Here is a 24,982-nt window from a genome sequence, read left to right on the forward strand (position 1 = left end):
GATTCCGCTACACCACACGAGTGTTACGGTCTTGCTGGTTCTCGAGGACCTTGAGCGTGTCGTTATCAACGTACTTGCCCTGGACAAGCTTTACGAGAAGGAGATGAAGCTTCCGAGTCTGCTCGGTATTCGCACCAATGGAAGACTTGTACACCTCACGTTCGCGAGCCAGCTTATTGTGCAACGTGTTGATGAAAACGTTCCGAGCTTGGACCTCGCAGTGCAGACGATTCAAGTCTTCTGCGTGTCGCTCCATGGTGGCTTGAACACTATGGCGTCGTTGGCGCTCGACTCGCGGAGAATTTTGACGTTGTGGTGAAGGGCTTCGATCGCAGCGTTGGCAGCCTTAAGGAACGCCTCCGCGTTCTCACGAGCCATGATTTCGGGTACCACCGAACGTACGGCGGCAGCAGCCTCGGACTGAGCAAACCGCAACTGACGCTCCAAGTTGACGACTCGTTCGGGTAATGCCGACAGCGCGTCAGGAAGAGGTTGTACCGCAGCGAGGACATCATCGAGACCTACAGCAGTCTCGAGGCGACGTTGAGCGTGTACATCGCCGTAGAGAGGAGGCGCAACGCTGAGCTGCACTTGGTGACGAGCCATTGCAGTCAAGTACGGAATTATCGAGGTCATCATGTGATCGACCGATGCCTCCGTACTTTCAGCCAGCATGGCGCGCAGCGAATCTTCGGTGAGTGGTGGTGGACCACCATCAGGCGCAGGAGGAGCAGCAGGAGCCATCGCCGCGGATTCAGCGGCGACAGGGAGTGCCGCAAGAGCTACCGCGGGGGGTGAAGAGTCCGGGGCAGGAAGCGCCGGAGGACCGGCTGATGACGCTGCTGTCGGAGGAAGTGCAGCAGGCTGAGGGGCGTTCGAAACCTTGGTCTTGCCCTCCTAAGAAACAAGACGAGTAATGCATGGTGATGAGCAAGGCGCCGATGATTCAAGAGGAAGATTAGCTGACGTACCTACAGCTGTTCACGTTCGCGACGTCGGCGAGGATTGAGACGCTGAAACGCGTCGGACACGGCTCGATTCAAACGGTTGGACATACGGTGACTGGATGGTGAATGGAAGAATGAAGAAATGTCACAACGGGCACCTAACCGTGGCTTCCATTGCGACAGGGGCAGTTGTGGTGTAGTGATTTATTCCGTAGTTGCGGATTATCACCCGTCGACAAAGACGTGACACCGCCCAAGATGTTCAAGCGACGAACCCTCGGTCATGTGATGTACGGAGACGCCAAGATGCAAGGGACTCGACGGCGTCACTTCTGAACTTTCAGCGAGTATTGGATACGGCCCATATGTCACTGAATCCAGGCTGTCCTTATTATTAATAATGGACTGGCCGGATTCGCATTCAGCGGACCATCTACGGTGCGAACCCTCAGTGGCGGTTGGGATGAGTTCTATTGTTGCCTATTTGCACGACTGGGAGTGTTTGTATTGCATCCATTTTATTCTTCCAGCCGAGTTTTGAGCACTCTTGATCTCGTAAAAGGCTTACCCGTGCCTGGTACCCTTCCGCTCTTGGGACCACGAGGATTCATAGCACCTGCTAGCTTTGCTCGTGCTAGTAGCGTGTTCTTATTTCTACTGGTTGGCCTATATAAGTAGTTTACAAGGTCCAGTTTGTCCCGGTGCAAGGGCAGAACTGGGGTCTTCAGGTCCGCCCGAACGATCGTTTACTATCCTAGTAGACGTATTGTTGTGGGAACGTCCTAGCTACATTTGTAGCTAGCGTCCACGTGGGATTTCCAACACCACACACACCTCCCGCTGATCCGATTCCACGCTTGCCGATGGGGACGACATCGTCTTCTTCTTCAGCCGACCGGTTGCTTGCAGCACTCGGTACTTCCACTAGATCAGGTTTTGCGTCTGGGCCCGGGAGCGTCGGTGACGACGTTCACATAGCCGTACATTCCGTTCTCCACGGCTCGGGAGGAGCTGTTAGAACCTAGGGCTTCTGTACGGTCGTTATACAGAGAGGAACGTTCGAAACGGACCTGCTTACGCTTAGGATAGGGATTAGGACCAGGGCTCCTCCAACGACAGAGTCTGCAAGCTCGAGGATATTTAAGCGTAGCTAATCAGCATTTTTCTCGTAGCGATCGCGATCCTTTTTGTCAGCAACTCCCTCAACCGAGTATCGGAGGGAGCGAGGTGATGCTCGAGTAGCCCACCGGTCCTAGTTAGGGGGGTGGGGTGGGGGGGCGTAGAATCGTCCTTCAACTCTTCCCTTTGTAATCCTTCGCGATCACCCCCCTCACACACGTAGCTTTTGCTAGAAAATTTCAGCTTTCACGAGGAAGTACACAGTACGCCACACCACCGAACGCCAAGGTCAAGGTACCATCCCTCGAAAAACAAGCAAACTGTACTTGGTCCGGCTGAGGTCGGAGGGTCTATCGGGTGAATCTTCCAGATCCAGAGCAATGTTGCCCTCCACAACTGAGGGCCCACGGGACACACTTCTACCGGATGAGGAGGTATTTCAACCCCGGGAAGTGTACTACCTTCTTAGGTACGTCCCGCCTTGAGAACCTCTTCGTCGAAGCTCTGCCTCCTTCGTCGCTGTAATCCGAGTTGCTCGACGTCACGGTGTTGATCAGGACCAGCGTTCCTTTTTGAAGTTTCGGTTTGCGCGCTTCGATTCACTGGTCGAGGCTAGCGTCTTTTGATACCACTCCAGCCCGTACTCATGAGTGCACAGTCGACCAGGGTAAGCCTCTCGAGACCTCTCTACGTTTTCTTCAGGGATATCGAGTAGAACACTCAACTCGGCAAGAGACAACTCCTTCGACCGCTCCGCGTTTTCGGTCAACCAACGCTTTACTTCTACCTCATCAAGAGGGAATAATCCATATTCGATTTCCTTATCGTTTTCTTCGACCAATTCAGATTTGACTCCTTCTTCGAAAGCGTCCAGTTCTTCCTCGGAGAGCTCTCTCGCGAACGAAGGCTCCTTCTTGAGTTCTTCCCTTTCGGGATCAGGAAGGGTGACTTCCTCAGTGTTTCTTCCAGCGGAGGCTCCTCTTTCAGGAAGAGTCACGTCTCCCTTCCTCTCTCTTGGTTCAACCCTCGGGAGCGGGACACTTTCTTCCGTAGTTTCACTATCTCCTCGGGCCGTAGGGGGGGCACCTCTATCACTTCTTAGGGTAACTCATTTGTTGTAGGTGATCTTCGGACTCACCACTTTTCTCGTCACGCTCTAGTACACTCGAAACCACATTCTCGTGGTTGGTTGGCGTCGTCGGGTAGTCTCGTCCCGCTGAAGTCGCGGTCCCTCCGCATCTCCTTCTTCGATAAGTTCTTCTCTCGCTATTCCTATCTCGTTTTCTTGGTACCCTCTTGTTAGTTCTCCTCGGTTCACTCCCCGACGCTCGTCAATGCTCGAGGCTACTGGGGGACCATTCCAAATGGACCCAAAGCCTCCTTCCGTCACAAACGTCTCTTGTTTTATTCTCCAACCGTCGACTGCATTAGGGACTATCGACGCACCGTTCCACACGGGCTCAGTGCCTTTGTCATTCGTAAACGGTTGTTGTTACTCAGTCCTCGTCATATATTCTTCATTCACAGTCGATCCACTTCTTTCCAGCATGGCGGAACTCATCCCACCCACACTTCGTACCTTTCGGTCGACTCCCCCGCGGAGTTCATAGTACCATTTGTGTCGATCCGTAGACAAGAGGAAGGAGCGGCACTCCCTTCCCCCCCCTCTCGCCCCCATCACCGCTGGTTGGGCGTTGGTCCTGGACGGGTATCGCCGTCGTCGCAGAAACACTGAGTCTCTTCAAAGACGCCTTCAGAGGACATTTAGCAACGATATGTCCGAGCTCATCGCACAAGAAGCACTTGCGACCGTTCTTCTGCTGATTGTTCCTGTATTTGCTGGTAGGAACAAGCTCCCACTCAGCACCGATGTGATTCACCTCCTTGCAGTGAGGGCAGGTGGTCTTGCTGCGACGACAGTGAATCCGACTACACCCTAGAGTGTGACAACGACCATACACGATATGACCATCGCGAGTGTGCATGTCCGGTCCTAGGCGAACACCCCTTAGAGGCGTAGCTAAAATTGTTCCATTAGATTGAAACTGCTCAAAAGAGCCCTGCTCCGGAGGCGTGTACGCTGCGGCCACATTCATCGCAGAAGTAGCATATGTGGCAGCCATATGACGCTCCATCAACGGCTGTTGTAGTTGCTTCTGCTGCTGTTGAGCGAGTAGATTCTGTGTCTGCAGCATTTTTTGCATCATGCGTTCGAGGACAGCTTTTTCGTGGGAAGGCCTAGGGGAAGGAGCATTATCGAATTCGGACTCGGCTTCGACCGGACGGTGCATACTCTTGAGGGGTAACATGGCTACCGCCACAGGGATTGAGTCAATCATGGTCGTAGCGAGAGCGTTCAACCCAGGTTCCGGGGTCCCGACAAGAAATACTGACAACGCATTTGAGGATCGTAGCACTGGGCATCATCGCAGAGGCTTGGAATTATGTCACCCCACACTTCAGCGGACATCCCCTGGGGTCGTTTCGTGTTCTTGAGGTTCTCAATCAATACCAAGGATACACAATCCGGACCCCGACTACATCGAATGGGCAGGATTTCAACCCGTTCTTCTCTCTACCTACGGTCCCTGAGAACAGTGGAAGTGCTTCACCTACAAGTGTTCCTCTGGAAACCACTCGCGCTCCTCCTTGGAACATCCAGCCAACTGGTGGCCTACAAGGTGGAGTGGAAAACACTCAAGCTGCGACTGCGCAAGGGTTGCTAAGTGCTTCTGCCCAGACATCCGCTCCAACCGCTCGAGCTCCGCCTTAGACTCCGGGGTCTCGAGCTTCGACAGCAAGCGGAAGCGCCTACGGGACCGGCCAAACTGGAACAACCGGAGCTTCCGTAGGAAACGGAGGGACTACTGCATCTATCGGAATTCAACCGAGACTCGCGTATGGTGGCTATGGAGGTAGCCCTTACCACGCTTCCCCGATGTATGGTAACACCTCTTCGACGACTAGGGGCCAGTACGGAATGCCCACTAACATCGGGGACGCTTTCCGTATGATCCAACCGTTTTACTCGGAAGGAGCGTCTGTGGAAAAGGCTCGATCGTTCTGGGAGGCATTCAAACGTGCGACCATCGGACTGGATGGGCTGATCCGACTCAGTGCTTTCCGTGAGGTTAAAAAGACAAGGCCGGAGAAGACTGGTCGATGTACTCGCGCATCAATAGCTTTGAAGCCTTGAGGACTCGGTTCCACAACCAGTTCATCGCAGTCCTCACCCGAGCCGCTAACGGGGGAGTCCTTAAGCTATTGTTCCCATCGGCTCTTTCCACAGCAGCAGCTATCTCCGGGGGAGCCACCGACCTCAACCAGTTAAGGGGGTTGAGCCATCCTTGTACCGAACGTTGACCACCTCCGCCGTCCAAGGTTAGCGTTGGGCCCAACGCTTGCGTAGTAGTGGTCGAAGGTACCCCGGAGCCCGAAGCGTCCGCGGGTGGATCAGTGTTAGTACTCAAGCTGTCCCCCCCCCTAGGCTTGGTATATGATGTTTTGCACATTTTGAAGGCCTTGCGTAGTCGACAGACTAGGTATCGTCCTCGAAGGTAGACTCCCCTGATGACCTTCTCGCGTGTTGCCCGCGTCTTCTCCGGTGCTCGTAGACGCCATCTCCTCCATATTGTTGTTTCCGTTTTACGTCCTCAACGAGTCTTCACTTGAATCGGGACCTTCTCCAGCAAGCAGACTACCCTAGTTCTCCACCATATGTCGTATACCTCCACCTCCAAGGGTCGGGTAGTCTGTGGCTGTTCAGGGAGTACGGTCTCGTTCAGTGTCCGGAACGGTAGAATAGAACACTTACTAAGAATATAAATTTCTTTATTTGACTTGGGTTTCACTTGAGTAGAAGGTGGGAAATATAAGACTGAGAGCTAAATGGAAGAGAGATCTAACGCCTTCCCTTCTCTCATATACATGACACCGCTTCTTTTACACTCGAAGGACGAGTTCGCTTCACCTCACATCCGCCCTCGTAGGACAACAGGGAGCTTTGGGAAGGGGACTCGATTGCGCGAGGCACCTTAGTCCCACGTCGAACAGGTCCCAGCGTTCCAAGACCACTCTAGAGGGCAACTCTAGCGGTCTCGACCGGGGATACGCGAGCCGCCGAGCCTAGAGGGTACCGACCGGACGGGACGGCGTGACGAGGAGTAGTCAGGACCTCGGGTCAGCCTTGCCTGCGGTATTACGCCTGGAATAACCCCCTCGTTCCTGGGTACGTGACAAAGGTGTCTGGAATGCATTCCTGGAGAGTGTCTTGTCCCAAAGTGGTACTGAGTGTCGCATCTGTCAGATGCAATTGGGCTCACCGCGCTCGAATTTCGTCCTTATAATCGAGGTCTTAAGGACAAAATCACTCGACATTTGACCATCTTGTTTCTTTTTTCGTCCTCATTTTAAGGACACCTATTGTTGAGGATAACAGCCCGAAACACTGTTTCGGCCTCCGAAAATTGTTTGAGTTTGGCTGCAAATTCGGCTAACGTTATCACAGAAGGATGCAACATTAAATATTGCCAATTTGGGTGATATTTATCGAGACGGCCTGACACATGCTACGAAAGCGGGAAGGGTTACTGGTACTGTAATAAAAGTGACTCACTAAAGAGATCATTGAAGGTGAAGGAAGCGGGAGCGCGGCAACATGCCCGCATTAACCGACGTGTGTGCAGTTAGCAGGGCGGCTTCTAATAATGGGAATCCACACTGTAAGAAGATCACGTGTCGATCGAGAAGGTTAGAGTGAGCGCATTCAATTTCCGAAAAAGAAAAAAAACAGTCGCGACGTGCAAAGACAATAACACGTGGCGAGTATCGTGTCGCGCAAAATCCACGCATTCCGAATTTGGTCGCAGCTTGCTGGAAAGTCTCAAAGATAGTCACCTTCATGGCAACGGGGCGTACTAGAAAGCGAGTGGTCGCTCATCGAAACTGGAAAGGTGACGGTACTTCACTGGATGTCACATGGCCAGCTCTTGAGTGTATCTACAACTAAATCATGGGTGGAGTGGACAAGCAAGATCCGTTGCGGCTTCATCAGTTTTCAATTGTGAAAGGACTTCGTCATCGATCCTTTTACTATTGTTTTGGTATTGTTGACATGACACTCGTCAATGGATTCATCGTGCACATTATAGTGGTGGAAGAGCAAGGCAAACCTATGCCGACACACGCAGATTACCTGAAGCAACTTCAACTGGAGCTGCTGGCGCAGCAAAAGAAACACTTTCAGACAAACATGCAGGTACATGACTTGCTGTCTATCTCCGCTGCAAGAGTGCCATACGTGCTGACAAAAAAACACTGAAACTTACCAGAACAAAGTCCGTCAGTATCTGCTGCTCAGCCTTCTCCGACAAAGCGCACCGTAGCTTTGAAACCCCGTGATTTTGCGAGGAATGTACGCGCACCTTTGGGGAGGGGGGGGTCTGCAACAAAGCTCGCAGAGAGGATCAAGCAGCACTACAACGTGCCTCCATACTTGGGCAGACACCTGGAAGAATGGCACGATCATCCCACCAGACATGAGGAAGAAAATTCGATTCAAGAAGCGCAAATTGCAGGAGGTAGTTGACGAGTAACTTACTTTGATCTAACATAGGAAACTTTGGCCATTTGTTGTTTACACAAGTCATTGATTGATAAACGGGCAAACGTTTCTTCCGGAGAAAGCGGCAGACAGCGCCCCAATGCTCAGGGCTCTCCAGGCCAGTGGTTATGGCGCGAAAAGTAAGGTAAGCTATTAGTCGAACGTGTGATAGGGTACCGTCTACTACAGATTGATTTCACGACTTTGTTCAGAATGGTTTTGGCAATCAAACCAATCATAGCGCTTATATTTATTCTTACTATCATAAACTGAGCGCACATCCGGCTCGATTGCTGGATGAGGGCTAAAGACAGATAAATTCTGTCAGGTACATCAACCTACTATATGGAGGCAAACCTCTTCTGCTGTATAATACAGCAGACCAAGCGGGACTACACCATTTCAGGTTCGTTCTTCCCACCGCAGGAGTTCGATACAACCACCCCAGGGCCGACTTGCACATAGGACCGGGCAAATCTCAGCTCAAAACACCCAATGCCTGAGTTCAATACACACAGGTGTCTCTTTTATTTTTTTTGCCAATTACTGCGGAAGTACCAGCTTTTGTCATTTCGAGACCATTCGAGAATTCGAGACCATTCCACCCAAGCCCGCGCAGTCTCCACCACAACGCCGTTGTGAGCTGCTACCAATCGCCAGCTCTCACCCTCCTTCGCTGCCCCGAGGACACGTGCACGAACGTCTTCAGGGTAAGTGTTACCCATTATGCCAAAACGAAAGGGGCGCGAGGCGAAGCGATGAATGGATGGATGCCTTTGAGTTCTCGAATGGTTTCGAAATGACAAAAGTTGGTACTTCCGCAGTAATTGGCAAAAAATATAAAAGAGACACCTGTGTGTATTGAACTCAGGCATTGGTGTTTTGAGCTGAGATTTGCCCGGTCCTATGTGCAAGTCGGCTCTGGGGTGGTTGTATCGAACTCCTGCGGTGGGAAGAACGAACCTGAAATGGTGTAGTCCCGCTTGGTCTGCTGTATTATACAGCAGAAGAGGTTTGCCTCCATATAGTAGGGTGATGTACCTGACAGAATTTATCTGTCTTTAGCCCTCATCCAGCAATCGAGCCGGATGTGCGCTCAGTTTATGATAGTAAGAATAAATATAAGCGCTATGATTGGTTTGATTGCCAAAACCATTCTGAACAAAGTCGTGAAATCAATCTGTAGTAGACGGTACCCTATCACACGTTCGACTAATAGCTTACCTTACTAAATAGTGCCTCCGTCGAGGACGTCGTCCAAAGTTCCTGATCACTCTTTGAAGGCCGGCCACGCTTTGACTTCGATATTGGTGCTGCTACCACAGTCTCTGCTGGAGACTCCACCGAAGCGACTTGGTCTTCTGCGCCATGAGGCGGAGACTGTAGTTGGAGACAGGAGAAGGTTCATAAAGCCTGTCGTCTCTACGTTCATGGCGACGCGATGCACTGGTGTAGCCGACCAGCCGCTCCGCGATAACGATTTTGACGGGGTATGTAGATTGCAAACAATATTCCCAGACCGACACCCAGGGGATGCAGTCTAGAATTTTCTCACTTGTTTATTCCCAGACCCAGACCCCGTCATAAATTCCTGTGAGGATGCTTTAAGAGGATTCCCACTCGTTGTGGGAAAAGCCCGACAAAAGTTATTTTTACTCACCTTGTTGTTGATTTTGCCCGCACCAGATCCGACAAAAGCTAGACAATAATAGTCGACAGCCCTTTGGTGGAGGTATTGCGGTCAAATATTACCGCAGGATAGCCTTCGACAAAAACACAAAAGAGGTTGCAATTCCGACCAATGTCAGTGTGCTCCCAGTCTGATCATGATCTTAAACCAGCATGAAGGGAAATTTTCGAGCCTATTTGGAGCTTGCGTTAGCCTGAGTGCCAGAGCTTCAGACCTTTTAACGGACATATTTAATAGTGCCGCCCGAAAGTGACAGAGAGGACTTTAAACGGGTGAGGACTTTATTCCTTGCTGATATGATTCGTGTACCAGGTTAATATCGTCTAACGTATCATCTATGTCTAAAGAATTTAACAGATCGACGTCTTCGTCGATTTGCGGTTATTTCGACCACTTTTCACGAAATTTAGCGCCATACACATCGTGCTTGGATATAAACCACGACGAGAGGTCTCTCGAGACGCCTGCTATTTCAGCGCTCCGCATGATTGTTGCCTCATCCGTGTCTCGCCACGCGCGGAGGCCCCAATCGCAAGCGGTGTCAACACTTGGCATACGTGGGCTACCAAAGCGAGTGCATTCGACTCGGTCTGACTCTTTCCAAGCGTTATTTCCCTGTACAGTAGGTCATGAAAACGACATATTTAGTCCACTTGATCGCCTCTTGCTTACGCTCACTGCTAACCGACTGCCTTTGATGAGGCATTATTGGAAATGACGGAAAAGTGTTTCTCTCTGTAGAATGGATGGTCAGCAAGCTTGTAATAGCAGATTTGGTAGCCTTTATAAGGACTCTATTTGGGAGAGGCTTGTATTTAATTGTGCAGGCATGTAGCACCCCACAGGACACTATTCGGTAGGGGGCTTTTATTCGGGCGCATCCGTTATATAAAATACAAAACGTCATAATATGGCGAGAGAAAAATTCAAATGATGCGTATGCTGCCGAGCTTTAAGACCTCGTGGGCCTAGCGGACGGAGCTTTAAGATACATCACTTGCACTTACGACCCATATCAAAATTTATCACCGTATGACCAAATCGCATCTATGTATTGTACACAGTTTATCTTAGATAGGTACGAGGTTAAGGGGAGGATATGCCTGATGTGAAATGATGCAAAAGGCCAAAGAGTGACCAAACATACTGATTTATAGACGGCAGGAAATGGCCTGAAACGCCCTCTGGGCTGAGAAAATCAATATTTTGCATTTCTATGCATTTTTGGACATGAGAGTCACGTGCTCATGCTAGCAAATTTGACAATGAGGCAGAATCGCCACGATCGTCCGGATAATTTTGTATCTGTTCAGTACATAAAGGATGACGACAGCCAGTTATCAGAGTCACTAATGTTTATTTGCTAACTATCTGCTTGTAAAACGTGCCACTTATCGAATGGTTTGCAGCCTCTCAATTTCAGTCAATTTACCGCCGACAGCTCACCTTGGCAGTCAGTCTTACTTTTCAACGCTACTACGCTGATCTCTAGTACGGGCGGCACGGTCTTCCAAGCCTCTGGGTCGCCTCTGACCCCTTTCAGCGGTGAAGCTCAACGGTGACAGCGCAAGGTTTCGGCCTTGAGGATGCCTGTTCAAATCGGGCCATCGTTATTTCTTATGCTTGGGTTAGAGGCCTTGTGGCGAAGATCAAGGTTCGTGGACAGCTCAGATCAGAAATAAAGGTGACGACATACGTGTGTTGAGGTCGACATGACTTTATGCTGTGAGGAAGGGTGAATGCATTCGAAGCTAGTTTGTTTGTCGTACTTACTAACCTCCTCAAGAACGTCCTGCGTGTAGTCAGGAGACGGGTCTAAGATTGCATCTGTCTGGATCAGTTGACGGTGGCGCTGTATCTTGGCATTCAGCACGTTAGCGCTGTGGGCCCCTTGGGGGTGCTGGAGGGCCGCGCTCGCTCCGCGAGATTTAAAGCTGTGTTTGTCTTCAAGTACGTAAGTATGGCATTATCGGCGCGCTTCCCCGGCTCCAGAACTCGATCGTGGTAGTCCGCTGACGTTTGGCTGAACACGAAGCCGTCGTCGAGAAACAGCTTCATGTACGCGACTAGCAGCTTGGCCTTCGAGCGCTGCTGCTTCGATACTTCGACGTACCAGCGTTCCTCTTGCGCGGACCAGGTAAAGCAAGTCACATGAAGGTAGGTAGCTGATCCTCTACGCCGTTTTTGCTTGGGTTTGCTCACATTTGTGGCATCTTCATCTTGAATGTTTTTTTTTCGCGTTTCAGCTACAGGGTCACCGTTCAGCTTTGTCTCAAACATATCCATGCGAGCGTCTTGGCGCTTAGAATTCTTGAAAAGGTGTTTGATGGCAGCGGCCTGGTGGACGATGATTGTCTGTTCGTGGCTTTGATCGATTGGTTTGGATGGCTGGGTGGATGATTCTGTGTTGTCTTTAAGGGAATGCTGCGCTCCTGCAAGATGTGTCGGCCTGGCTAAGATGTCCGGTAGTGTACGTCCAGCCTGCGTAACACAGGTTTCGAGTCGCTGCACCGCTGGACTGTTGAGATTCAAGCCCTTTACGACGGGATAGCGCCTAACGACGCAAGCGGTATTGACGTCCAGAACCTTTCGGTTGATGTTAAGGCTCTCCGTCTTCAATTGATAGCAACTGCGAAGACTCGTTGAAACTCGGCAATCGCGTCAAGCGTTTCGGCGTCATAGCCGGACTTGTCTTGGAGAGGGACAACGTTTTCGGGTTTGTATCCACTCAATACCTTGGCAATCATGTGGTCTTCTCTACTTGTGTTGAAAATGTAGCTGGACCCTTTGTTTGTGGTGCTTAGGCTCCAAGACCCGCCATCGAAGATCCAATGCACGGTCATCTTCTCGCAACCGTTGGCATGTTTGGCCCCACCACGACGGAAGTAGTGCAACGTGAGAGCAGCTGATACACCGGTGGCAGGGCCGACACGATCAAGCACACGGTTGGCATGTGGGTAGATTGTCGAGGCCGCAGCAGTACGAGGAGAGCAGGCGTAGCAAGACCAGAGGTCGCCGGTGGTGCGTTTAGAGCACCACGGGCGGCACGTCAAGTGATAGTGTATCGGCGTTTGATGCATTTATTCGGACAGATTTCCGATGATAGCTTGGCACGGTGTAGCTTGGACGGAGAAACGAGAGCAACAGCGAGCAAAGGGCACGTTGCGAAGTGGGTGGCTTAGATGACTCGCCTACATCCGATTGGTTAAAAGCATGATTTGGATTACTGTGATTGGCTGGTGATTTTAGCTGGCAGGTATATAACCTTACAAAATTTAAATATGGTCCGATATCATATTCATCCATCTCATCGATTATTAAAGCTTTGACCGAGTCGAAGTGCTGACAAAAGTCGATTTTGCGATTGTCCAGCGCAGTCCTTTGTTTTGTCCGAACGATCAAAGAGTAAACAAGATTTTTTGCACTTGACTTGGTTGCACCGATCATTCGCGTAACGGCGCACGTTCGATAATTACTCGAACGTGGTCAGCAAGGCATAGTCGCCATTCTCGATACTGGGGGCGGCACGTGCAGTACGCTTAATTACGGCGATTATCACCATTGCGGTCATGGCAACGCCCACCACGGCCACGTTTGCGTAACTCGCAGCATACGTGGCGTGCGTCGCATCATCCTCGGCAATCAAGCGTTCGTTGGCCACGAGTTGTGTCGATTCCGTTTCCTCCGCAGCAACCAGCGCCAAAGCTCCATCAGCGCACGAGAGCGTGAGCTTGCTGACACCTTTAGCATTCAGGATCTTGGCAACCGCCTTGAACTTGGCGACGCGTGCGGCGTTCGCGGCTACAGCCGTTGAGGAGCTACCGCACTCGTCGTCACCCACGAGCTTGGTAGTCGACAGGGCAAACGCGTTCGGCAGCGTCGACAGCTCATGGATGCCCAAGTTGAACCACATCCAGAGCGCAGTCTTCCACGCGGTTGTAGGCGACTCCAGGGCGAGATCCGGTTTGTCGCCCCAATTGCGTTACCGCATTCGTAGTAATTGAAGTTGTAGCGTAAGAAAAGAGGACCACGGCCGTAGTAACTGGCACCAGACGCGCACTTATACGCCGACGAGCTCTGGCAGTACTTGTTGTTGTCGTACATGGTGCCATCTCTCTCGGCTGAGTAGGCCAGGTCCTCGGTCGTGTAGGCCACATGAGCCAGGAAGTACGCGACCTCCAGCACGTTGATGTCAGCGGTCGGTGTTTGCGCGAACTTGAAGACGGAGCCTTCGGTCTCGGGGAAGATTTTATCGAAGATGCGACGAGTGATGATCATGTCCAGTGACAACGCCCCATTGGCAAGAACGGCGGTAGAGACGTCAGACACTTGAGCGGCCAGTTGGACTTGATCTACTTCGTCCACCAGATCGCTTTGATCTTCTTCTTCGTCGCGTTTGTTTCCTGGGCGAGAAGAAGCGCAACGGTGCACCTCCCCCCGTTGTAGATCGAGTTGGGGTTGCTGTCGCACCATGGCGAACCCACGCCGCAGTAGCCGTGTTGGCTGCAGCACTGTGTGCCGGGGCAGTACGCGCCGCCGTTGCTAGCGCCACAACTTCCTCCATTGGGAGCCACTTTGGTACAGACGACACCTCCAGTGCCACCACAACTCCCGCCACCGTTGTAGATAGAATTTGGGTTTGAGCTGCACCAAGCAGTACCCACGCCGCAGTACCCATACTGGCTACAACACTGTGTGCCGGGGCAGTATTTGCCTCCGTTAGACGCACCACAGGCGCCCCCACTCGCGGCGACGTTGGTGCATGTCGTCGAAGGTTGGGTGGTAGTTGGCGGTCGTAAGGTAGTCGGTGGTTGGGTGGTAGTCGGTGTTTGGGTGGTAGTCTGTGGTTGGGTGGTAGTCGGTGGTTGGACAGCCCCACCTGCAACAGCGAAACAATTCTCTGTGCAATAGTTTTTGTAAGCTGATCTAACGTTACAGTAGAACAACAAATGCTCAAAACTTACTGAAAACCTCGTAGGTGGGGCTGTGTGTGCCGATCCAGATGAACTGAACCACGCACGTGGAGCGAGTGCACTTGGACATGTCTACTGGGATATTCCAAGGCCTCCCGGTGTAGGTGGCTATTGTTGATCCATCAGGATACATTTGTTTTTTTTAGTGGTTATTACGAGTTTTTGTTGTTGAGAACCGTTGATACTTACTCCTGCATGATCTCGCCACCAACGTCCGGACATCGTCCACCCACACCTCGCACGGACCCTTTATCACAATAATTTGGATAATTTCACATAATACTTGGGCTACAACAAAACTTCGCATACCTCGTGAAGTGCTGCAGGGTCCACATCGAACCTTAGATTCCCCGAGATGGAGCGGGTCGGGCCAGTGGAGCTGGTCATCCCGCACTTCTTGTTCGCGTTCGCTGCAATCACAGGAATGTTCGTGTACGGGGTGTCGCGGTCGATAATGTACCGAAGATTGGGGTAAAGGTCGAGCCGAAGGAGGAGCTGGCGTCGTAAAATGCTGCTGGGGCGTTTTTGTCGTAAAACGGATTGACCATTCACGCTATTTCTGGGCTAACGATGTAGCCATGGCCGATGACGACACTGGGTGTCAAGGTGCACCTTAGCAGGAGTAGACCGAGCAACGTCTTCATTACAACGTGCTGGAGAGGGTCTTCGGATGCGCGCAGTTTTGGGAATGAGGAAGGAGAGGCGAACTTCCATTCCATGAATCTTTCATTGCATCCATTGATAACCGCAGTCTTACTTACTGTACGAAGATTCGCACTGCACACGGTGCACATCGTAGGTAGGCTGTGCGATCTTGTGCTGAGAGGGCGCTCCACGACCTTCTGGAGGTAAGCGTCGTAACAAGTGAATGTTTAGCCGTCGAGCCTTTTGGGTTCATGGCGCTGTTGGTTATGATTTCTTGCGATCTTGCATGCAGTGGACGTAGTGAAGAGTCGATCGTGGCATTTCATCTGGTGGTTGGCGAAAAAACAGTAGCACTTGGCTTTCAATCAACTTGAACTTCAAGTCTTGATATTTATAAGGACGCGCAGGAGCGAACGACGAAATGTTTTTCTGGAGGGGGGGGCGCTTTCGTGAGTTACAGATCTTTGCCGTTTGTCAACGGATAAAGTGGAGAGTTTTGCTCTCGTAAATTTATAAGTTTTTTGTGTGGATTCCTAAATTCCTGTCTAAAACGATGCTGATGTGCCAGCAGAAAAGAGAAATCATCATATAAACTTCGATATTGCGAGTCCATGGATCTTAATGTCTGAGTGAAAATGATAGACTACCGTATTCCGTATGTGATTGGCGACGCTCGGTCATTAGCGACAAATCCAGCAGCCAATCAAATTGATTCAAATTTCGTGTCGTCGCGCTTTATGTGCTTGGCGACCAATATAATTTTGAGCATGTTATATAGTTTTTTTTATGCAGGTATCTTTTATGCTGGCAGAAAGGCTGGACCACCTCAAGAATTTGACTGTCGCCAATCACATAAGGAATACGGTATTAGAATGCTGCCTGCGTTGTCCGGGCTGGGTCCTAATAGTATTACAAATTGCTGCAAAAAAGTCACGTATTATAGACGTTGACTAATGATGTTCATGTAAAAAAAGCTATCAATCAGTGTCGACACAAAATATGGTGTCAGCAACTATTGTACTGGCGAGATGAAATGCAACACCAAACATTGCCCCTTCACAACTTCTCACCCAATTACCCAATTTATATGAGCTTTTTTTTGTTGGGAAGATAACGATTTCTTCTCTTAAGTAGTCATTATCATCCTTGAATATCTGCTCAAATGCACATGCTACACTTAATCGAAAAGTGCGTGTCTTTTGTTCCGCCCAAAAAATCGAGGCTATGTTTGGCATCAGATGTTTTGGTCCTTACAAACTTTAGTATTACAATCAACAATGCCCTTTTTACTCATTTCTATGCACATTTGATCCTAGGAAGTGGGGCTGTCGGCGATGCGTTTAACACTGCATGCAGCAATCCCTAAGCTGCTCCTGTAGCTAAAACCAACTTCTGCAGATGCGTTGCATTCCAAGCTGCATTCTGGCGTAAAGCTTGTCACCTTAGGCTTCTTTGTTTATTAAATATCGCAAGAAATGTTCTGCATGCATGATCAGCATCAATTTCCCGCAGACGTTTGAGCTTCCACCATTTTAAAAAAAGACAAGAAAGTCAAACAATGTGTGTTTGTCTGTGATCTCTGTGCTACCCTGTTTCCATTGCGGGTCTGCCGGCATTAATTCGATAATTACTTTTGTATTTATGGGCAAAACAAAAAAATGGTGGTGCATTTCATCTCGCCAGTACAATACGTATGTGGTGATTCACTGGTTTCGGCGCACACATTTGGATACAGAACTGGAATATGAACTTACATTGGGAAAATGGGAACAAAGTGGCAGCTGATACAGTATTTAGGGAAGGGCCGTTAGGTTTGTTAATACGTAGCTTATAGTACTCTACAAAGTGTGCGTGGAGTTCGAAGCGCAGCTTGTGTATAGCAGATGCTGTGCCTCCGAAGCAAGCGCAGGAGATGCGTCGGCGGTACTTACTACCAATCTTTGAAGGTTCAAATAGTGCTTAATTTGCTAGTACAATGTGTGAGTAAAAGCACTGAGCTTCTGTGGTAGGATCAGGGTTAGACACTTCTTCTCTCTCTTTTTGCGTTAAGGCTGCTTGCTCGTACGTAACTTTAATGAATTCTTAAAGGCGTGCAGCTCACAGCGCAGCTTAAATAATTTTCAGAGCTTCTTCGGGCACAGCACGACTTTGTATAAGATAATATCTGTATTCGTTGAGTTTCTTAGAATTGTTTTATTAAAGCGCAAGCATTCCTTTTTGATCAGCTTTAGAACTACTCACTGTGATAATCAAACTGCACATCGGACACCTGATTCTCCCTAGCAAGATTTAGCAACACGCAGTGATCGTGGATCTCGCGGCCCATTTTCTTAGGTCCGCAGAAAAATACTCCGATCTCTTCGGATATTTCGTCCTGCGACTCCAGTCGCGTATGATTCCGAGCTACCCGCGAAAGCTCGGCGCTCCAGTCTGGACTTCCGAAGTGCGTCTTCTGCTTCGTTTGTAGGCCAGACACGATATCTTGGCCCTCGGTGGCGTGGATGAAAGTCTGTAGCGCTTGTAATGGGCCGATGACGTCGTCAAGACTCTTTGCGGTGTAGAAGGTGTGGATCTCGAGTCGATTCTCCGTATCCATCTCACTCAACTGGTTCATGGTATTGGCGAACCAAGTGAGTGATCTCTGGCTACGAGTGACCCAATAAAAGTAAATCTTTTGTAGGTGGAAGGTGGGCGGGAAGCGAATGTTTCTGCAGTATCCACACCGGTAGCTTTCCCACTGATGAAGAATATTTTTCAAGATCGAGGCAAACGGGGTAACACCAATACCGCCAGCAACGAGGACGACTTCGCGGTATCTTGCGTAGTCTTGCGCTGGGAGCCAAATGGCCCGTCGACATAGATCGTCGGGTACGATACGAGAGCTCCATATCGCAAGCCTTCTAGACCAGAAGATTCATCGTGCGTAGTCAGCTTTGTCAAATAATCGTGAAGTGCACCCGTCCAGTCGCCGTTTTTTTCAATGTGAAGCGTAAGGAATTTATCTTCTGGGGCGGAAGAAACTGTGAAAGGATGCCACTCAAACCGGGAAATTGCAGGTACGTTGACAAACACGTACATTCCCGGTAAGAAGCGCTGTCTCCGGTAGAAACATTGGGGTTTCTTCATGAAGATTGCCACCGTTTGTTCAAATTATTGTACCTCGGTGATCGTAGTTTTGCCACCAAATACGTATCCCATTCGATAACGTTTCTCAATTAGGTAAATGAGCAGTGGAGGTAAGACCCAGTACTGAGCTTGTGGAGTAGCTACCCAGCTGGCGAAGCCGTGGAATGCCATCAAGACGACAAACGGGATGAACAACATATGGGAGAGCCAAAAGAAATTGAAGTTTCCTTGGCGAATCTTGCGGATACACATCGTAGCAGCAATGGCAGCACACAATGACATGACTATCCCCGTCCACATTGGAACTCGTAACGTCAAGTTGAGCCAATTGTCTTCCCAAACTAATGTGAGGTGGTGGCATACCGACTTCTCCCAGACCGACTCTGGTGCTCCACGTGCGTAAATGATGATAGCAATCCAGGCAGCAGTGTGTCCCAGCGCTGACAGTAGCAGCACAATGCCGCAAATTTTGTGAAACTCAATGTGTTGGTCAACGGGGAGATAACTCGTGACAATCGGAAGTGCACGGAGACCCGTGACGAGGTTCCGACACATTGGCAATAGCACGAGTACAGTGTTCACGAGGCAGATCTGTGTGAAGCCCTTGGCGACTCGTATGCAGTGACCGACAGCAGGATCCTCGGCAAACTGAGATGCCTTGGCAACGAAAACCGCCACCATCAACTGAAAGTACAGCGTTAGCCAGAATATTTCAACGGTGTACTTACGACAATACTTCCGAAGTCGATGCCACTGATGACCCGCTTTCGTGTGCCCGCGCTTTTTCAGTTGCTTCGTCTCTTTCGCTTCGATCTTGGTCTTGCCAACTACTCTTTGATGATATCTTCTGGTGCGAAGTCGGTTTCAAACTCGCTGTACGTCATCCTGTCCTCTTGGCGGCGTCGATGGAAAACCTTGTCGACGACAATGTCATAGTCGAACTCCCCTAGGCATTCGATCCCCTTCGCTACGAACTTCTCGTGGATAAACGATCGGACCCCTTCTCTGGATAATACACCTTTCTTGTCCTTGTCAAACTCTCGAAACAGCTCTCTACAGTTCTCATTGCTGTCCAACAGTGGCTCCTGTGTTTCCATAGGCGAACAGTTGTGCGTCGCGGTTGGTACGGCGCTGAACTATTGCAACGAATTGTATTGTTAAATGACACACATTATTGGTGGTTGGCGCGTGACTGTCCGTGATCGCATGTCCTCGATCGCATGGCCATAATAAGAGAAAACGATTAATTGAAAACAGAGCATGTTTCGTACGGTAAAATGTTTGACTATTAACCCTTTTGTACCTTCGTTTTGTCATTTACTCAATCAAAAATAGTTTATATATTTTATCCAATTGGGCACTTGGCGTTTTACAAAAAAATCATTTTTGTTTTATTGGACAAGGCCGTACAACGAGGCAATATGCATTGTGTTACAAACTTATCTTGATTAAAGTGTGTACTACGTTATACATTTCATAATAGGAAATGCAAATCTTTTGCAAAACTGCTCTTGCAAACTGGTCTGTTGTTGCCTTGCGATGAGCTTACATATTAACCCATAACGCCATCAGGAAAAAGGAGTGCGCTAAAGAAAACATGCAGTTCTGTTTTGTACAAATTCAAGCCGAATTTACTCTTGTATTTGCCAAGCGCGGTACCTACATCCGGAGATCGGTAGTAACGTTAGTTGGATTTTGAGCCGTTAGGACTGTAATAAAAAAAATCCCAGTACAATTTAGCAGTCGAAGCTGAGTCCTAAAACTAAGTATACTTACAATTAGGCTACTAATAGTGCCTCTCCGATGCGTTGACCATAGCCCATGTTGGCTCGCCTCAATCTGCTAAATTCCTGCTTAATTGTACCGCAATACAGGCTGTCGTTGCCGGTGCGTGTATGGAGCAAGCTAATTCCAAAGACCCGGTCGAGAAAACACCTTCCTCGAAATCAGATGGTGAACTTCGTCCCAACCACACACCGGTACGTTTTGCGATCGAAGAATACGCCTTCTCTCCTAAGTCCTCAAACCATTTGCAAACGCTAACATGCTGACCAAGTTACCCATTTCGCATGGGTTGTCCTTCCCTATTGCGTCCCACAAGCCCTTTTAAGACAGCATTCTGCTCTTTTGGCTTGACGTATTGTTGGTTTACAGCTGCTGTCCAATTTACGGTCTTTTCTATTCACGACGGCGTCTGCTTCACTGCCTCGGCCTGGTTCGTTCCAGTCGGGTCCGACACCAACTCTCTCCACAATAATTCAAGCTCACAGTCCGGAAGGCTCTCGCAATTTGGCTCCGTCGAAGCGAGCGATACTCCGCTGCACAGGGCATTTAACTGCCATTTTAATGCGTCGCTAGAAGTCGCGGTTATCCTTGCGCAATAACGCTTCTGTATCAGCAAGGATTTTGTTTGTGCTGCTTCGAGTGTATCGGAAATTCGTAGATTCTTTTTAGATAGCCAATTTTATCCGCTGATCTAATAACACGTTGATCCGTGATTTACTGACCTTTCCTCACCTTGTGTACCCGTCGGTACGGCGGGGTCTTGCTCTCTCGGTAGCTCCCGAAGCGTTCAAGCGGTGAAGCTTGCGTGTCTTGGCGAGACGTGGGGATAGTTTGGGGCAGGTGGGGTAAGGACTTAACTCTGCATCTGATTGTATTTCCGATTTTCAAAGTCCGAATCCTCGCTTGGTGGATCGGGGCCTAGATCGGTGACCTGGTCGTAGGATTGCCTTGCGGGTGTGTTCTCCAGTCAAAATATTCCTATTCGTCGTACGTGACGCCTCCAATAGCGGGGTCTTGAGAGCTGAGAGCCGGTAAGTATGGCCGCACAAGTAATAAATTCAAATAACTTAAGGGATTTGCACGTAAAAAGAAGCCACACTAGGTTGTAGGATGTGGCCAATATCTTATCCTGTTTTCACTACCAACGCTAGATCTGCTATTCTTAACCTTCGCCCAGCTTGTACGGTCAAAGAATTCCAATTCTGGAGGCAGGAAGGCACTTGTATAGTACAATACTAACACGTCACAGCTAAACCTATACCTGCCTGGGTCCCTTTCCCCTATGTCCTTTACTTACTAAATACGTTACCAGGCTCGGCGGCTCGCTCTTTCTCTCCTTAGATCATTTCCTGAGCTGTATCAGTACCAAATTCCTAGGACCTGTGCCATAATCGTTGTAGGGTTGCCAGATGATGGATTTATTACCCTCACTCCAACTGACTTCATTCGACCCTCCCGCGAATATAATATTGCACTCCAACACGGTGGATTTGATCTCTCCGTTCTTGCAACATCACGTTATGAGATTCTGCCGTTGCCGGTGCTCAGATCCATAGGATTCGCCACGCTTATATCACCAATCCCAGTCACCTGGTATGGGATCCTCGATTCGTTGGATCTGGACACGGGTACAGCTGGATCTGGTATGCATAGTGGTGGATTTCCCCTTCCCGTCCGCCAATCATGCCAGAGTCTCCTTCAGGCGGGGACGGTAGGTCTTACTCCTTTGGATCTCCTCGATCGTGGGCCCCAATCACCAGTATAGGCGTACTGGGCGGGGGTGGATCTGGGCCTCCGCTTGGCAGATCTTAGTCACCCTGCTACAATCCAAGTTTCTTTTACCACTTTTCATAGTCTCAGCAGCTGATATTCCTAAGATCTATCGTCTATAGTCTCCTATCCAAGGTATCTCCAGCAAACACATATAGGGTCTGGATCCAGGTAGCCCACCCCCGGATTGCCAACCTACCGTTTTGCTTCACGCTGTCCGCGTCATTCACAGCTCCATCGTGGCAATCTTGCATTCGGATCAACTTCACATAGTCCAGATCCACTTGATATTACTCTTGAATCCCATATCCACCGTCACTAATCAGTCAAAATATATGAGGAAACACTTTACCACGTATTTACGTATGCGGTGGCAGCGACTATAAAGCGAACGCACATATCACTAATCAGTCAAAATATTTTAGAAAACACTTTACCACGCATTTACGTATGCGGTGGCAGCGACTTTAAAGCTAACGCACATATCGAAGGCTAAGATCGAGCGGGGGACGACGACTTCTTGAGCGTACCAAGTGCATGGACAGCCCGATACTTTGCGCACTTGATGAGTGAAATATACACATAAAACCAAATCAAGCTTCCCCTGAATCTTTTCGGAACAACTAAAACAGTGAGAGACAGACGGACTAGTCTATTTAGTGAAGTTAAGAGATGTATGGTGTGTCACAAGCCTGCGTAATAGTGCCGGTGCCCCTGTGAAACCCGGCGACTGCTGTAAGCCTCTCCTGGAAGCGGATAATTCTCTTGGAGGATAGTATAACAGCTCAATACAGAGCGGTAAGTACATACCCCTAAGATCGGCTTGCAGATGGCGTCGCTCTCGCTTTGCCAGCACCTCTAATTGTCGCAAAGCGTTGATCGAGGTTTGCTCGCCGAAGTTTTACTGAATTTATATATTATTTATGAATGATACGATTACGCTGCATTAATATGGATGTACTGCAGGCCGTGTTCATAATCCATACAATCCGGCGCCATGTCTGTTCCAGCTCCTGAATGTCGTCCATCATGATGCCTTGGAGATATTGCCTGATCGTAGATGTTATCGCTGGCGCTTGGTGTGCTACACAGCTGCCTTTCTAGCCCAACCGAGGGTATAAACGAGCTTGTAGATTTGCGAGTATGCTGGTGGAGCGAATTATTCTCGAGGTACTTGCTTCCAATAGCGCGATTGCCGTGCGACGACCAGATTGTTGAGGCCAAGCTCCACTTATCTATAACCGCTCTAAGTTCATAGTGTGGCACCAACATCCATCTCCAAAGCTTGTCTTACAGCTCTCATTGCCGCTACGGCACCCAGTGCAACGTCGGGTGCTACACTGACCAGTTTTACATGTACAACTACGGCTACTAGCGCTAGCCCTGTTGTGCGGTCGAGTGAGAGTGTTGGTAGAAGCTAACGTTGCCGAGAGTGTAGGTCTTGTAGGAAGCTTTGTAGGTGTTGGATCGATGTGCGGGATAGAAGGTGTATTTAATAACAATTTTTGCTGTCCCTAACATGCATGCCTTCCATGTCTCTCTAGTAGATAGAGCACAAGGGCTTCTCACTGCTTCTGCTTATTTCCGATTCTCATTCGTGCATATGCTGTCTACACTGCTTATTTTTCTGTATTTTATGGCACTTGCATTTCTATCCAACTAAATGTATTGTAAGAACCGGCTGCTCTCCCTATATAGTTTCTAAATCAGCCGATTTATACGTCGATTGATCAACCTGAAAATAGCTAAATTGGTTTGCATACTCAAAATAACCTCAGCATACTTCGATTTTTCCTGAAATAACACCACTTATTTAAAGTAGCAGGTGCTTTACCCGTGTTGAGGGAAGAATGCCCACTACGACAGCGGCGTTCGTCGAAGCACTCAGCTATGCCGACCCCAGTCCGTTTAAGAATCAAAATAGGAGATCACAAAGTCCAGCAGAACAGAAGTGCAAGTGAGGGACCCCGTTTTCTCCTTTGATAACGAAAGCGATAGCTACGATAGTTTCTACAGTAAGGTTGAAGAGAGGGCAGTAGAGAGTTTGCGAGCTTACCCGAAAAAGCCTATCAGGCCTGACATTAGCCTCTACATTCAACCAAGTCAGACTGCACGCCAGCGAGATTGGGTTGCACTAACAGCAGACACGTTTGCACCACTTGCTCCTTTAGTGTATTCTAACTACCAGAAGCGCGCAAAGGACTCCGGCCTCATTGAAATTGAAGTGTTTGTGCTCCCTGCGAAGAAGGAGCGCCGCACGCTCCCAGGGACCCGGCGTGCAACTGCATCAAGAATTCATAAGATACAGCTAGTATCGATGGGTACGTGGCACAGAGAGCTCCAAGTTGGAGAGATTGCCAGAACCCACTGGTCGATCTTCCATGCCTGCCAGCCAGAGGGTGCTAACCTTAAGACACTGCTACCTTCGCTCAAGCTAAGCATCTCGACGTTATGCTGGCTGAAGAGAAGGTTAAAGAGGCAATGTACGGAATCAAGGGTCGCGAGAGACTCAAATCACTTTTAACATGAGCTATGCAGTTGCCCAACTACAACCTATTGTCGAGCGGAGTCTTTTCCTCCTTCGTGCCTCCACAGGAGCCAGACGAAGACGTCGAGGACCTTGACCACGCCAATGATAAGCGCTCCATCACATTCGATTTAGGTGGAAACAATGCATTAAATCTGAAATTTGTCTCGCTACGCTCGATAAAATCTTCCTCCCACCCACCCCTCCCTGCGCACATGACATGCCGCCAAGATAAATACACGCTTGCGTTGTGTAAACAGCACCCTTATAACACCTCTCTCACCTCGCTTTGCCCATGCGTAGAGCCTCATTGAGTCCATCCTGTTTATCGAGGTCTCGTCGAAGAAGAGCAACTGCTCCGGGAGCTGTAGAAGCATTGTAACTTTGCCAGATATGTGTTAAAAGGTACAGCCTCCCTCAAGCATCTTACGCGATAGCTTCACCTCAAACCGGAGTTACCGAAGGACGCACGTAGCAGAGAGGCCTCGGCGCTGCTCAGAAACCGCCGCTTCACCTCTGCAAGAAGTTCCTCAGCTTAGAAGCAGGGGTTATCCTTCGCATACGATGCGACATAAGCTACGATGTCAGCAGGATACACTGGCCGACTCTCTATCTCCTTGGCCGGTCTCCTCAAACTGGGCATACCACCTCCTCACCGCTCGACCCGAAACTCCGAGGAGACGCCCTACCACCTCATATGGCCCTACGTAAGCGTAGTGTTAGCGTAACTGTGCGTCACTTGAAGTCTACCGAGTACATGGCCGTCTTGGACTTGAGCTCGAGAGAGAAGAATGCCGA

General features: G+C 49.5%; 2 protein-coding genes and 1 pseudogene across 3 annotated transcripts; 1 reads left to right on the top strand and 2 right to left on the bottom strand.

The window, feature by feature from the left end:
- The first annotated feature begins 10,899 nt into the window (after positions 1–10,899).
- Positions 10,900–10,971, top strand: PITG_28718 (annotated as a pseudogene). The gene has a single exon. The product of its transcript is annotated as a tRNA-OTHER (tRNA).
- Positions 10,972–12,830: 1,859 nt separating this feature from the next.
- PITG_15644 (glycoside hydrolase, putative) lies at positions 12,831–14,879 on the bottom strand (the record flags this gene model as incomplete). Its single annotated transcript, XM_002897884.1, has 6 exons — positions 12,831–13,159; positions 13,345–13,710; positions 13,839–14,041; positions 14,088–14,237; positions 14,521–14,578; positions 14,792–14,879. 6 exons carry the CDS (start codon positions 14,877–14,879, stop codon positions 12,831–12,833), a joined length of 1,194 nt encoding a protein of 397 aa, XP_002897930.1.
- Positions 14,880–17,265: 2,386 nt separating this feature from the next.
- On the bottom strand, positions 17,266–18,783 carry PITG_15645 (ferric reductase, putative; the record flags this gene model as incomplete). The annotated part of the gene is made up of 4 exons (XM_002897885.1): positions 17,266–17,334; positions 17,384–17,808; positions 17,934–18,069; positions 18,136–18,783. 4 exons carry the CDS (start codon positions 18,781–18,783, stop codon positions 17,266–17,268), a joined length of 1,278 nt encoding a protein of 425 aa, XP_002897931.1.
- Between the last annotated feature and the right edge of the window lie 6,199 nt (positions 18,784–24,982).

The sequence above is a fragment of the Phytophthora infestans genome, genomic scaffold, assembly GCF_000142945.1.
Source record: "Phytophthora infestans T30-4 supercont1.40 genomic scaffold, whole genome shotgun sequence".
Taxonomy (NCBI): Eukaryota; Oomycota; class Peronosporomycetes; order Peronosporales; family Peronosporaceae; genus Phytophthora; species Phytophthora infestans.